The following is a 15,337-nucleotide window of genomic DNA, read 5'->3' on the forward strand; positions in this document are numbered from 1 at the left end:
GTAAGCCTGACTTATTTGTGGCAGTGTTAGGCTAGTTTGCCTGTGGCTTAGGTTCTAACTTAGTCTTTGAAGCTGGACCTTGAATTGAAAAGCTAAGGCTAAGGACAGACCACTGTAGGGTTTCAATTCCTTTTTCAAGCGAACCGTGTTAGTGAGATTACTTTAGGATGGTTTGTGGGCTTTGATATGTTATGGGTGTATGTGTAATCGCGGCCACATTTATTATGTATGATTATGGCAGAGTAAAAGGGATTGCAGGGAAGTTGTTACCCCCAGTTAAGGAGGGAGCAAGAGTATAGCAATGTAAAGGGGGTCGTAGGAGGCGTTAGGCCCCTAATAAGTAGGGACATGGCTTGTAGGTTAGGTTAGGTTAGGTTGTGCCGTTTAAGTTCGGTTGCGTTCTTTTGTAGAGGTTTTGCAGAACAACAGACGCAGTTTTTGTAGCGCAGCAACCTGGTCTTATAAATACCTAGAAAACAGGAAGGAATTCCCATTTTCTGTGCATGTGGGAGGACCTGTCCGCTGATCTACAAAAGCTCCTGAGTATACATTTAGACTATAGGGTTGAATAGCTAGTGGTAGATCCTAGTCTTGGCTACTTATTTAGACTATAGGGTTGAAAACTTTATTGTTAAACAGTAATTTAGACAACTGGATAAAGATGCTCTAATTCCTCATCAGTATGGAATTTGTTATGAGAAAGGGTTCGAGTGCGAGCTATTTTGATGTACATCATTGGGAAATGAAAGGGACAATGTGTGGCCGGAACTATAATAAAACCCAAAATATTTGTTATAGTTTGGCAGCTTATAGTGCTTTCACTATAGCTTAGCCCTTTAAGGTCTATATTTTGTAGACAGTTATTACTTTGCTTTAATTAAGCCAGCTGTAAGTTCAAACATTTTGATGCTTAACTCATTGACGGCTGCGATATTTTGCATATCACGTTGTGGCCAGGATGGGGTCTTAGCTGCTAGTATATCAATGAAAATTAATAAGATTATCAAACTGCTTTAGCAACCTTAATATTTAAGCTAACACTCATATTGGATTTGATTTTTTCTAATGGTTATTAGGAATATTTTAAACTAGCCAGTATGGTTGTAGGGGGCTTCCTACCCCCTAAGAATAAGTCTACCATTAAAGGATGAGGATTTGTATTTGTGTTTGAACAAACCACAGATTTTAAAAGTAATTTATATTTTTCCTAACTACACAAACGTGAGTCCTTCAAGTTTCACTTCTCTCCTTAACCACCCTGCAAGCCCTAGGTGAAGGTCAAAGTGGCTACTCTCTGTACTGGCTGCTGTCCGTCAGGAACTACCGACACATTGTAATAAATTTTAACAGCTGAGTTCTAGCCAAGCTGAAAACACACCCCTGTTAAAGTACTCACGTTTTTATTATTAGGAAAAATACAAATTACTTTTAACCTTTGTTACTTTAACCTCCCAAACAGGCTCGCCCTATAACGTAATCTGTAAATAACCGGTATGCAGTACATTTGTGTGGAACACAGGTTTACCACATCTCCCATGTAGCCTATCTCCTTTATAACAGTTATTGCTTACCTTTGTTTGTTGATATTGGTCATGTGCTTTTATGTTCCAATATTAAAGACATGTGAAGGATATTTCCTTCTCATCAGGTAATAATTATAATGATAATGATTAGGGATACCACCCAATTTTCAAAAATCCCATTATCTCAGTTTTGTGATATAATGCTACAGTATTTGGACCTACAAGGTTTTCATTTCCAGCGAAGGGTGTGCGTTGAGTACAGTATAGAAGAGACTGCAATAAAAATCCACGTAATCAAATTATTATTATTATTATTATTATTATTATTATTATTATTACTACTAGCTAAGCTACAACCCTAGTTGGAAAAGCAAAATGCTATAAGCCCAAGGGCTCTAATAGGGAAAAATATCTCTGTGAGGGAAGGAAATAAACAATATAATATGTAATGAACAATTAAAATAAGATATTTTAAAAACATTAACGATATTAAAACATATTTGATATATAAGCTATAAAATGACTTGTGTAAGTGTGCTCATCATGAAAACATTTGCTGCGAGTTTGAACTTTTGAAGTTCTGCTTATTCAACTACCCTATTAGGAAGATCATTCCACAACTTGCACAATTAAAATGAAATATCTTAAAAACATTAAAACAAATAAAACTTTTAATGGCTAAGAGTTCCTTAGAATTTCTTGATTTCACTTTTAAGATGTCATTTAACACTTTTCATGTTTTCTCTTTTGATTAAAACTTTTTAGGGTATTTCGTGTGTACTGAAACCTTTGATAACAATTGTTTATGATTATTTGTTAACATTTTAAAGTCAAGATACTTTACTCGAGCAAGAAAAACAAAGGCTGATAGGTTAATGATCAATTCAACCTTATCTTTGTAATGAGTAGTTCAAGGTTAGTTAAAGAATAAATTTAAAATCCCTAAAAAGGCTGTATGAAAGACAAAGTGATATATTTGAATAAGAAAAATATGGCAGTGCTACAATTGATAAACATTTTATGAGGTTCTGAAAGATCTGAAAGTATGTAGTGGATACCTTAGATCGCAGATAGTATATCTCGTACAGTTCGTTTGATTAAAAAATACTGTCTGGAATATTGAAAACCTTAATTGTTAGCAATATATTGAAGATAATTTTGGAGTGATCCAAACTTTAAATTAGAAAAAAATGCTGTATTTCAAGTGACCTAACGTTTAATTCATCATCAACTTGAAAAACATTGTAGGAATAGATTTTAGGTTAACTTGAACATCGCTAAATTTATAATTCATTGTTCATTGAGTTGCCAGTTATACAGTACTTTCAATTTAATTAGCATTATATTAATTAAAAGTAGATTTTTAGCTTTGGATCTTACACAAACATTTTATAGTAATTCATTAAGGTATAAAAGACACCAAGGATTAGTATCCAGTTATTGATGCCTGTTAATACCGTATCTTTATCAGTGTCGAAACCTGAATACCATCGCGTATTTAGGAAAAGTTTTATGTGTACAATACATGATTTTAACAGATCAGTAATTAGATATGTTTGAACCAACTGATAGGTTGTGGAATTTATTCAATTGAGTTTATATTAGTTGCTAACTAAAGTATATGGCTTCTTTTCAGATAATCCACTTCACATATCGTGGCAAGACAGTATGTGGATTCCACATCTAAATTCGGCAAATATTTTGGAGTATTTCTCTGAAAGAACAAATCCCTTTTACTCCAGGGATTGCAACAATGAGTTCATAAAGATGCAGCAGAATACTAGGGTAGACCAGTTGACGTAAGTTTTTAATGTATAGTATTGCTTCCTTCAAAAATATACTTAATTGCTTATATTGTTTTGCATATAGTACTGTATTTACGGTACTGTATTTAGGAATTAAGCTACTGTGCTAGTAAGACTTTGCAGTACTATTATATTTTTTAACATGAAAAAATTACTAATTTTAAATATTAAACTTAGCCGGTGAATATATAATAGCTGACGTCTCGGACGGCTCGACAGAAACACAAAAACTCGCGAGCGATCGCCATGAAGGTTGCGGGTGTGCCCACCAGCGCCGACTATCGGCCAGATACCGCATATACATGTAAACAGCCTCAGTTCTTCTCTGTCGGTCTTGTCGACAAGTTGATTCCGCTCGCTGTTGACCTGGAGTTTTCAATATTTAACTTAGCCGGTGATTATATAAGCTGCAGCTCTGCTGCTCGACAGAAAACTCTACGTAAAAAATCGCTATGCAGGTAGGGGGTGTACTTCAACAGCGCCATCTGTCGTGCAGGTACTCAGTACTCATTGTAAACAAAGAACTCAATTTTCTCTCTGTCGTGCTACCGGCAAGACCTACTAATTCGCTGTTGCTAACTGGATTTGTTTTCACAACTATTTGGTGAAGTACACGTTTCTAGTTTTGAGCTTTCGCTGTGCAGGCTTTCTCTTCAATAAATCCTTGCATTCTTTTTTTTGATATCGGATTATTTGTTGACTTTGGATAGTTTTTGAATTCCCCTTTGACCAATTCAAAATGGCTGACCTTTCTCAAGTCCCTAAATTCAGGAAGTGTAATGCTAGGGACTGTTCAAGGCGTCTTCCGAAGGCCTCTATCGATCCTCACACCGTTTGTTCCAATTGTCGGGATAAAACCTGTCAATTGGAAGATCGATGTGAGGAATGCGTTGGGCTTTCGGAATTCGATTTTATCGAATTCCAGAAATATACACGTAGGCTAGAGAGAGATAGAGTCAGGAGAAGTTCATCTCGTTCCGTTGATTTTTCCTCTCCTCATGCCCCACAACCTATTCCTTCCCCTGTAGTGGTTGCTCCTAATCCCCCTTCTGGCACTCAGGAACCTTCGATGGCTGATATGATGCGTGCCATCCAAGCTCTGGGTGAGAGAGTTGAGTCCTTGGCTAGTGACCGTAAGCAGCTCATGGCGGACGTCAAGGAGCTGAAGTGTAAGAGTGCAGTGGGAAGTGATAAAGTGAGTGATAGTGTTGTGGATAGTGTTGCGCTTGAGGGTTCGTCTGTTCGTGCCTGTCGTCCTCCTAGTCCGGGACCTCTTGCAAGCTCCCCAGTCCAGGGGAGAAGCAATGTCGTACGACCAAAGGGTTCGAGAGGCTTTAATCAGCGAACAGACGTTCCCTCCGTGGTTTCGGGCGTATCTACACAAGATCGTCCCACCCACACAGAGACGAGAGAGCCCATTTATTCCTCGTCTGCGGAAGAGGTTTCTCGTAAGAAACCATGGACCAAGGTCTCACGACCTCTTAAGCGCAAGTCGGTCCCTTCCGCGCAAGTCCAACGGCCCAATTGTAGCCACTGGGTCAGTTCGGACTCGCTGCAGTCTTCCGATGACTGCTCACCTCCTAAGAGAGGCAAAGCGGTACCGCCTCAGGCAGTTACACCGTCTGTCGCCGCACCTGCTCCTGCAGCCCCTAAGTGGTCTTTGCTGCAGACCATGCAGTACCAATTAATGTCTCTGATGCAGGACTTTCGTACGGAGAAGGTTGCTGCTGCACCAACCTCTTGCCTACAACCAACCACGGTTGTGCGTCCTGTGGACGCTGAGGCGACTTTCTTGCGCACTCCAGCTGAGAGAGTCCCGCCATCCATGCGTTCCAGTGTACACTGCCAGCCGCATGTTGACGTTCAGCGACGCACGGAACCTTCCGTTGACGTTCGCGAGGTACAACAACCGTCAAAGTTGTTTTGTTTTGACGCGGTGCGTCAACCACCGCAACCCAGTGTGGTTGCCTCTGCTCGCCCACATCAGACTAGACAGTCTGGAGTAGACGCTGTGCGTCCCCGCGCTGCTATGGTTGTTGCCAGCTCACAGACTGGGCAACAGTTCCATGACGTTGCGTCCGGTTCAGTCACGCGTGCACCCGTGCGACCGGACTCAGCTGACCAGCCGATGCCTACTCCATTGCCGCTTCCTCCTCAATTCTAGGATGATGGACTCTCTGATGATGACGATGCGGCACACGTTGATGAACCACATTCGGACCTTGACGAGCCCAAGTCCACGCAACCCTCTTTGGACTTTAGAAAAGTTCTTGCTCTGTTCAAAGAGATGTTTCCGGACCAGTTTGTGTCTGTGGCTCCACGCTCTCCTCCGTCAGAGTTTGCTTTAGGTACGCAGTCATCCTCGCCTGCCTTTACGAGACTCGTCCTCGCACGCTCGTCCAAGAGAGCTTTACGAGTTTTAGGAGATTGGATGCAGTCCAAAAAGAGTCTAGGGAAGACAGCCTTTACGTTTCCCCCTGCTAAACTCTCTTCCAGATCGAGCGTCTGGTATGCCACGGGAGAAGTTCTCGGCTTGGGAGTTCCTGCCTCTGCCCAGGGCGACTTCTCAAGTCTTGTAGACTCTCCCCGCAGGCTAGCCATGAGACGCTCTAAGATATGCTGGTCACCTTCGGACCTAGACCATCTGTTGAAAGGAGTATTTAGAGCCTTCGAGGTCTTCAACTTTTTGGACTGGTGTCTGGGAGCTTTAAGCAGGAAGATCTCCCCGACTGAGAAGGAATCTTCCTTGCTCATCATGTCCTGCATGGACAAGGCCATACGTGACGGATCTAGTGAGCTTGCTGCATCGTTCGTATCCGGAGTCCTCAAGAAGCGTGAGAACCTTTGCTCTTTCCTGTCAGCTGGAGTAACACCGTGTCAAAGATCAGAACTTCTGTTTGCTCCTCTCTCTAAGTGCCTTTTTCCAGAGGACTTGATTAAGGAGATTGCTGCTTCTTTGATTCAGAAGGACACCCATGACCTGGTTGCGTCCTCTGCCCGCAAAGCCACCCCTTTGCCTACCTTGTCAAGACCAAGGATGGACACTCCAGCGTCCAGATTTATTCCGCCCTTTCGTGGCAGAGCCTCCAGCAGAGGAGGTGCTCGTGCCGAAGGGAGACGTGGGAAGAAGAAAGGAACCAAGTCCTTTAAAGGCAGAGTCTGACTGCCACCTTCTTCAGACAGCAGTGGGAGCCAGACTCAAGAACTTCTGGCAGACCTGGGAGAAGAGAGGTGCAGATGCACAATCTGTGAAGTTGCTCAGAGAGGGGTACAAGATCCCGTTTGTACGAAAACCCCCTCTAGCAACGTCTCCCATCGATCTCTCTCCCAGGTACAGAGAGGAAGACAAGAGACGAGCATTGAAACAGGAGGTGTCTCTCTTGCTAGAAAAGGGAGCGGTAGTCAAAGTCCTGGACCATCAAACCCCGGGCTTCTACAACCGTCTCTTCTTAGTGGTAAAGAAGACAGGAGGGTGGAGGCCGGTGCTAGACGTCAGTGCGCTGAATGTCTTTGTCACAAAGCTGACATTCGCCATGGAGACCACAAAGTCCGTTCTAGCAGCGGTCAGAAAGGAAGACTGGATGGTCTCTTTAGACCTAAGGGACGCATACTTTCACGTCCCCATCCACCCAGACTCCCAACCTTTTCTGAGATTCGTTTACGAAAAGGTTGTCTACCAGTTTCAAGCCCTGTGCTTTGGCCTAAGCACAGCTCCTCTTGTGTTTACGAGGCTGATGAGGAATATAGCCAAATTCCTTCATTTAGCGGACATCAGAGCCTCCCTCTATTTGGACGACTGGCTTCTAAGAGCTTCTTCCAGTCGTCGCTGTCTGAAGGATCTAAAGTGTACTCTAGATCTGACCAAGGAATTGGGTCTCCTGGTCAATATGGAAAAGTCTCAAGTGGTCCCATCCCAAACTATTGTGTATTTAGGGATGGAGATTTACAGTCAAGCTTTTCGGGCTTTTCCGTCGGCCCCCAGAACAAGTCAAGCCCAGTTATGCATCCAGAACATGCTGAAGAAGGAACGATGTTCAGTCAGGCAGTGGATGAGTCTGATAGGGACACTATCATCCCTGGAACAGTTCGTATCGTTAGGAAGACTACACCTCCGTCCTCTTCAATATCACCTAGCCGTTTACTGGAAAAAGGACAAGACGCTAGAAGCGGTCTCGATCCCCATTTCCGAGAAGATGAAGTCTTCCCTGACTTGGTGGAAGGACAGTATCAACCTCAGAGAGGGTCTGCCCCTGGCTGTTCAGACTCCCAACCACGTTCTCTTCTCGGACGCATCGGACACGGGCTGGGGCGCGACATTAGACGGTCGGGAATGCTCGGGAACTTGGAACTCGAGTCAAAGGACAATGCATATCAACTGCAAGGAGCTACTGGCAGTTCATCTGGCCTTGAAAAGCTTCAAGTCCCTCCTTCAAGGCAAAGTGGTGGAGGTGAACTCGGACAACACCACGGCTTTGGCGTACATCTCCAAGCAAGGAGGGACCCACTCTATGACGTTGTACGAGATCGCAAGGGACCTCCTCACCTGGTCAAAAGATCTAAACATTTCTCTAGTAACGAGGTTCATCCAAGGCAACTTGAATGTCATGGCAGATTGCCTCAGTCGGAAGGGACAAATCATTCCAATAGAATGGACCCTACACAAGGATGTGTGCAAGAGACTGTGGGCCATATGGGGCCAGCCTACCATAGATCTCTTCGCAACCTCGATGACCAAGAGGCTCCCAATATATTGCTCACCAATCCCGGACCCAGCAGCAGTTCATATAGATGCCTTTCTCCTAGATTGGTCACATCTAGACCTATATGCATTCCCCCCGTTCAAGATTGTCAACAAGGTACTGCAGAAGTTCGCCTCTCACGAAGGGACAAGGTTGACGTTAGTTGCTCCCCTCTGGCCCGCGAGAGAATGGTTCACCGAGGTACTTCGATGGCTAGTGGACGTTCCCAGAACTCTTCCTCTAAGGGTGGACCTTCTACGTCAGCCACACGTAAAGAAGGTACACCAAGGCCTCCACGCTCTTCGTCTGACTACCTTCAGACTATCGAAAGACTCTCGAGAGCTAGAGGCTTTTCGAAGGAGGCAGCCAGGGCGATTGCTAGAGCAAGGAGGACATCCACTCTTAGAGTCTACCAATCGAAGTGGGAAGTCTTCCGAAACTGGTGCAAGTCAGTATCAGTATCCTCGACCAGTACCTCTGTAACTCAAATAGCTGACTTCCTTTTATACCTGAGGAAAGAAAGATCTCTTTCAGCTCCCACTATCAAGGGTTACAGAAGCATGTTGGCATCAGTCTTCCGGCACAGAGGCTTAGATCTTTCCAACAACAAAGATCTACAGGACCTCCTTAAGTCTTTTGAGACCACGAAGGAGCGTCGTTTGGCTACACCTGGTTGGAATTTAGACGTGGTACTAAGATTCCTCATGTCAGAAAGGTTCGAGCCGCTACAATCAGCCTCCTTTAAAGATCTCACTTTAAAGACTCTTTTCCTGGTTTGCTTAGCCACAGCTAAACGAGTCAGTGAGATTCACGCCTTCAGCAGGAACATCGGATTTTCATCTGAAACGGCTACATGTTCTTTACAACTTGGTTTTCTAGCCAAAAACGAGCTACCTTCTCGTCCTTGGCCGAAATCGTTCGATATTCCAAGCCTATCAAATATGGTTGGAAATGAACTAGAAAGAGTCTTATGCCCTGTTAGAGCTCTTAAGTTCTATTTAAGACGAACTAAACCTTTACGAGGACAGTCAGAAGCTTTATGGTGTTCTGTTAAGAAACCATCTTTGCCTATGTCAAAGAATGCTTTATCCTATTTTATCAGACTGTTAATACGAGAAGCTCATTCCCATCTGAGTGAGGAAGACCAAGCTTTGCTGAAGGTAAGGACACATGAAGTTAGAGCTGTCGCAACTTCAGTGGCCTTTAAACAAAATAGATCTCTGCGAAGTATAATGGACGCAACCTATTGGAGAAGCAAGTCAGTGTTCGCGTCTTTTTATCTTAAAGATGTCCAGTCTCTTTACGAGAACTGCTACACCCTGGGACCATTCGTAGCAGCGAGTGCAGTAGTGGGTGAGGGCTCAACCACTACATTCCCCTAATTCCATAACCTTTTTAATCTTTCTCTTGAAATGTTTTTATTGTTGTTTTTGGGTTGTCCGGAAGGCTAAGAAGCCTTTCGCATCCTGGTTGATTTGGCGGGTGGTCAAATTCTTTTCTTGAGAAGCGCCTAGATTAGAGGTTTTGATGAGGTCCTGTAGTATGGGTTGCAACCCTTGATACTTCAGATCCTAGGGGTCGCTCAGCATCCTAAGAGGATCGCGAGGCTCCGTAAGGAAGACGTACTTAAAAAGGCAGAGTAATTGTTCAAGTCGACTTCCTTACCAGGTACTTATTTATTTTGTTTGTTATTTTGATAACTGCTAAAATGAAATAAAAAATCCTTAGCTTATAATAATGTAAACATTTATTGCTGGTCTCTACCCACCCCCCTGGGTGTGAATCAGCTTATATAATCACCGGCTAAGTTAAATATTGAAAAATGTTATTTCTATAATAAAATAAATTTTTGAATATACTTACCCGGTGATTATATATTAAAGGACCCTCCCTTCCTCCCCAATAGAGACGCAGTGGACCGAGGAGAAAATTGAGTTCTTTGTTTACAATGAGTACTGAGTACCTGCACGACAGATGGCGCTGTTGAAGTACACCCCCTACCTGCATAGCGATCGCTGGCGGATTTTTTACGTAGAGTTTTCTGTCGAGCAGCAGAGCTGCAGCTTATATAATCACCGGGTAAGTATATTCAAAAATTTATTTAATTATAAAAATAACATTTTTCGTCATTCTTGGTGAAGTACTTCTTTTTGGTTTTTTGCTTTTGCAGTGACAGGTGTTTTTCTCTTCAATTAAAACTCTTGAACCCTTTTTTGGATAGCGTTTATTGTTGATGACTTTGGATTGTTTTTGGATTTTCTTTGACTTTTCAAAATGGCTGACCCTTCTCCTATTCCTGGACCTAAATTTCGTAAATGTAATGCTAGGGATTGTAACAAACGTCTTCCCAAGGCCTCTCTCGACCCACATACCGTGTGTTCTAATTGCCGGGGTAAAACCTGCCAATTAGGAGATCAGTGTGATGAGTGCGTGGTACTTTCGGAATTCGACTGGCTAGAGTTTGATAAATATTCTCGTAAGCTTGAGAGAGATAGGGTGAGGAGAAGCTCCTCTAGGTCGTTGGATTTTTCCTCCTCCCATGCCCCTGAACCTAATCCTTCCCCTGTAGTAGTTGTTCCTGAACCCTCTACTAGCACTCATGAACCATCCATGCGGGATATGTTGCTTGCCATTCAAGCTTTGGGCGAGAGAGTTGAGTCGTTAGCATCGGACCGTAATCAACTCATGGCGGATGTGAATGTGTTAAAGTGTCAGAGTGCCACATTAGAAAATCGTGGGGATAAAGTGATTAGTGCGCAAAGTGTTTTTAGTGTTGCGACCGAGGGTTCGTCTGTTCGTGCTTGTCGTTCATCTAGTCCGAGACCTCTTTCAGGCTCCCCTGCACCAGGGAGAAGTAATGTCGTAGGACTTAAGGGAACGAGAGGCTTTAACCAACGAACAGACGTTCCCTCTGCGGTATCGGGCGTGTCTCGTCAAGATCGCCCCTACCATAAGACGAGCGAGGCGGTTTTCTCCTCGTCATCCGAAGGCTTCTCGCAAAAGAAACCTTGGAGCAAAGTTTCTAGACCCTTAAAGCGGAAGTCAGTCCCTTCAGGACAGGTCCAGCGTCCTGGCTGTAGCCATTGGGACAGCTCTGACCCTTTGCAGTCGTCGGAAGACTGTTCTCCGATTAAGCGTAAGCGTAACACGGGCTCCGAGAGTCTCAGTAAGAGCAATGTTTTGCCGTCGCAGACGTTACCATCGTCTCGGCCCGTACCGACTCCCGTTGATCCTAAATGGGTTGTCCTGCAGGATATGCAGAATAAGCTTGCCTCCCTTATGGAGGAGTATACCGTTGAGCAGGTTCACGATGATCCTCGCCGTTACGCTGATCGAGAGACTGGCCGTCAGCCGCCCAAACGAGCCTTTACTCGTCTTTTTGACGTTTCGAAGCGTGATGTCGGTAGTTTGTCACGACAGTCACGTGACTTGGAGCCTCACTCGATGCAGTCCCGTGTTGACTTTCAGCCGCTGCCGCAGTCTCGTGTTGACGTTCAGCCGCTGCCGCAGTCTCGTGTTGACGTTCAGGACGTTCGCTAACCAGCTCAGTTGCCTTGTTTTGACGTTGAGCGTCAAGCACCGCAGTCATGGGTTGTTTTAACTGCTCAGTCTAGGCAGTCAAGGCAGTCTCGATTTGACGTCGAGCGTCCATCAGCTCCTGTTGTTGTTGCTGGTCAGTCCTTTCAGCAGTGACATGACGTAGCCTCGACTACTACTGCTGCTCCTTTGCGCGTGGACTTTGCTTGTCAAGCATTGCCACCGCGGCAGGTCTCTCCCTTTCTTGACTCATCAATTGTCGGACGAGGTTCCTTCAGATGAGGATGTGGCTGATCCTCCGCCTACTGATATTCCTTTGGATGTTTTATCAGACGTAGAAGAGCCTAAGGCTGCTCAACCTTCGATGGACTTTAAGAAAATCATGATGATTTTTAAGGATCTTTTCCCAGACCATTTTGTTACTTCCGCTCCTCGTTCGCCTCCGTCAGAGTTTGCGCTAGGCTTAGCTGCTGCGAAGCCTTCTTTTACTAAGCTAGTGCTCTCGCGCTCTTCTAAGAGAGCTTTACGCTTGCTGGGCGACTGGTTGGTTACCAGGAGGAGTTTGGGGAAGACGTCCTTTGCCTTCCCTCCTTTTAAACTAGCTTCTAGAGCGAGCGTCTGGTATGACACGGGAGAAGTTCTCGGCTTGGGAGTCCCTGCCTCTGCCCATGGTGACTTCTCAAGCCTCGTAGACTCTCCCCGTTGCCTGGCCATGAGACGCTCTAAAGTTTGTTGGTCCGCCTCGGACCTTGACCATCTCCTTAAAGGGGTTTTCAGGGCCTTCGAAGTTTTTAACTTTTTAGATTGGTCTCTAGGAGCATTAAGCAGGAAGATCTCGTCTGCCGACCAGGATGTTTCCGTACTTATTATGTCTTGTATGGACAAAGCCATCCGCGATGGCTCCAATGAGCTCGCCGCCACCTTTACGTCTGGAGTCCTCAAGAAGAGGGATACTCTTTGCTCTTTCCTTTCAGCAGGATTTACTCCCTGTCAGAGGTCGGAGCTTCTCTTTGCCCCCTTATCAGCTGCCTTGTTTCCTCAACAGCTGATCAAGGACATTGCGGCTTCGCTTGTCCAGAAGGATACACACGACCTGATGGCTACTTCTGCTCGCAAGGGAGCTCCTTCGTCGTCTTATGTCGTGAGGCCCAAGGTGGATACCCCAGCGACTAGATTTATCCCGCCCTTTCGTGGCAGAGCCCCCAGCAGGGGAGGCGCTCGTGCCGACGGAAAGAGAGGCAAGAGGAGAGGAGCCAAGTCCTCCCGTGGAAGAGTCTGACTGCCCACGTCCTCAGACAGCGGTAGGGGCCAGACTGAACAGCTTCTGGCAGGCCTGGGAGAAGAGGGGTGCAGACCAAGAGTCTGTGTTGTTGCTCAAGGAGGGGTACAAAATACCTTTTGTACGCAGACCTCCTCTAGTAACAGTTCCTCTAGACCTCTCTCCCAGGTATCGAGAGGAGTCAAGAAGACAAGCTCTACAACAGCAGGTGTCTCTGTTACTAGAGAAGGGAGCGGTGGTGAAAGTCTCGGACCTTCAATCACCGGGATTTTACAACCGTCTCTTCCTAGTCCCAAAACATACAGGAGGTTGGAGGCCAGTGCTGGACGTCAGTGCGCTCAACGTTTTTGTTATAAAAACAAAATTTACGATGGAGACCACGAAGTCCGTCCTAGCAGCGGTCAGAGAGGGAGACTGGATGGTCTCTCTCAACCTGCAGGATGCGTACTTCCACATTCCTATTCACCCAGATTCTCAACCGTATCTGAGGTTTGTTTACAGGAGTGTGGTGTACCAGTTTCGAGCACTGTGCTTCGGCCTCAGCCCTGCTCCTCTCGTGTTTACGAGGCTCATGAGGAATGTGGCAAAATTCCTTCATTTATCGGGAATTCGAGCCTCCCTGTACTTGGACGACTGGCTTCTCAGAGCATCGTCCCGTCATCGCTGTCTGCAGAACCTTCACTGGACGTTGGGTCTGGCAAAGGAGTTGGGACTGTTGGTGAACTTAGAAAAGTCTCAACTGAATCCATCCCAGACTATTCTCTATTTGGGGATGGAGATTCGCAGTCTAGTTTTTCGGGCTTTTCCGTCTGCCACCCGGATAGAGCAAGCCCTGCTCAAAGTCCGCCTTATGCTGAAAAAAGACCGTTGCTCAGTAAGAGGTTGGATGAGCCTCGTAGGGACTCTGTCATCCCTGGAGCAATTTGTCTCACTAGGGAGACTTCACCTTCGCCCTCTCCAGTTCCATCTAGACTCACACTGGAACAAGGGCAAGACTTTGGAAGCTGTGTCAATCCCGGTCTCCGAGCCAGTAAAAGCATGCCTGAACTGGTGGGACAGCAACATAAGTCTGCGAGAGGGTCTGTCCCTAGCAGTCAAGAACCCAAACCACGTGTTGTTCTCAGACGCGTCGGATTTGGGTTGGGGAGCGACTCTGGACGGTCGGGAATGTTCGGGTCTTTGGACGTCGAATCAGAAGAGCATGCACATCAACGGCAAGGAGTTGTTAGCGGTTCACTTGGCCTTGATGAGTTTCGAGAGCATTCTTCGAAACAAAGTGGTAGAAGTCAATTCGGACAACACCACAGCATTGGCGTACATCTCCAAGCAAGGAGGCACTCACTCCCACACACTGTTCGTCATCGCAAGGGACCTCCTCATCTGGTCAAAAAATCGAGGCATCTCCCTGTTGACAAGATTCATCCAGGGGGACTTGAACGTCTTGGCAGACTGTCTCAGTCGGAGAGGTCAGGTGATCCCCACAGAATGGACCCTCCACAAGGACGTGTGCAAGAGTCTTTGGGTGACTTGGGGTCAACCCTCCATAGACCTCTTTGCCACCTCGTTGACCAAAAGGCTCCCGACCTATTGCTCTCCAGTCCCAGATCCAGAGGCGACCCACATAGATGCGTTTCTACTGGACTGGTCTCACCTGGACGCGTACGCATTCCCACCGTTCAAGATCATCAACAAGGTACTGCAGAAGTTCGCCTCTCACGAAGGGACAAGGTTGACGTTGGTTGCTCCCCTCTGGCCCGCGAGAGAGTGGTTCACAGAGGTACTTCAATGGCTGGTAGACGTCCCAAGGAGTCTTCCTTTAAGGATGGATCTCTTACGGCAGCCCCACGTAAGGGATCTTCATCAAACCCTCCCCGCGCTTCGTCTGACTGCCTTCAGACTATCGAAAGACTCTCAAGAGCTCGAGGTTTTTCGAAGGAGGCAGCCAGAGCGATTGCGAGAGCTAGGAGAGCTTCTACCATCAAGGTATACCAGTCGAAGTGGGAAGTCTTTAGAGACTGGTGCAAGTCAGCATCCATTTCCTCTTCCAGTACCTCTGTAGCCCAAATTGCAGACTTTCTCCTATTCTCCTACATCTGAGAAATGTTCGCTCCCTCTCAGCGCCCACTATTAAGGGCTACAGGAGCATGTTGGCGTCTGTGTTCAGACATAAAGGCTTAGATCTGTCCAATAATAAAGATCTCCAAGATCTCCTTAAGTCCTTCGAGACCTCTAAGGAGCGTCGTATGGCAACTCCTGGATGGAACTTAGACGTGGTCCTAAGGTTCCTAATGTCCGACAGGTTTGAGCCATTACATTCAGCCTCCCTGAAGGATCTCACCCTCAAGACGCTTTTCTTAGTGTGCTTGGCTTCGGCTAAAAGGGTCAGTGAGATCCATTCCTTCAGTAGGAACATCGGCTTTTCTACAGATAAAGCCACATGTTCACTCCAGCTTG

At 45.9% G+C, this 15,337-nt stretch overlaps 1 protein-coding gene across 1 annotated transcript in view; it reads left to right on the plus strand.

Moving 5' to 3' along the window:
- The window catches only part of LOC137617351 (mediator of RNA polymerase II transcription subunit 6-like), a 65,519-nt gene that overhangs the window by 280 nt on the left and 49,902 nt on the right, over positions 1–15,337 (plus strand). Inside the window, exon 2 of the mRNA XM_068347374.1 lies at positions 3,160–3,322. Within this exon, the coding sequence (XP_068203475.1) occupies positions 3,160–3,322 (163 nt within the window). The remainder of the gene's footprint in view (positions 1–3,159; positions 3,323–15,337) is intronic.

The sequence above is a fragment of the Palaemon carinicauda genome, chromosome 23 (genome assembly GCF_036898095.1).
Source record: "Palaemon carinicauda isolate YSFRI2023 chromosome 23, ASM3689809v2, whole genome shotgun sequence".
NCBI classification, from domain to species: Eukaryota; Metazoa; Arthropoda; class Malacostraca; order Decapoda; family Palaemonidae; genus Palaemon; species Palaemon carinicauda.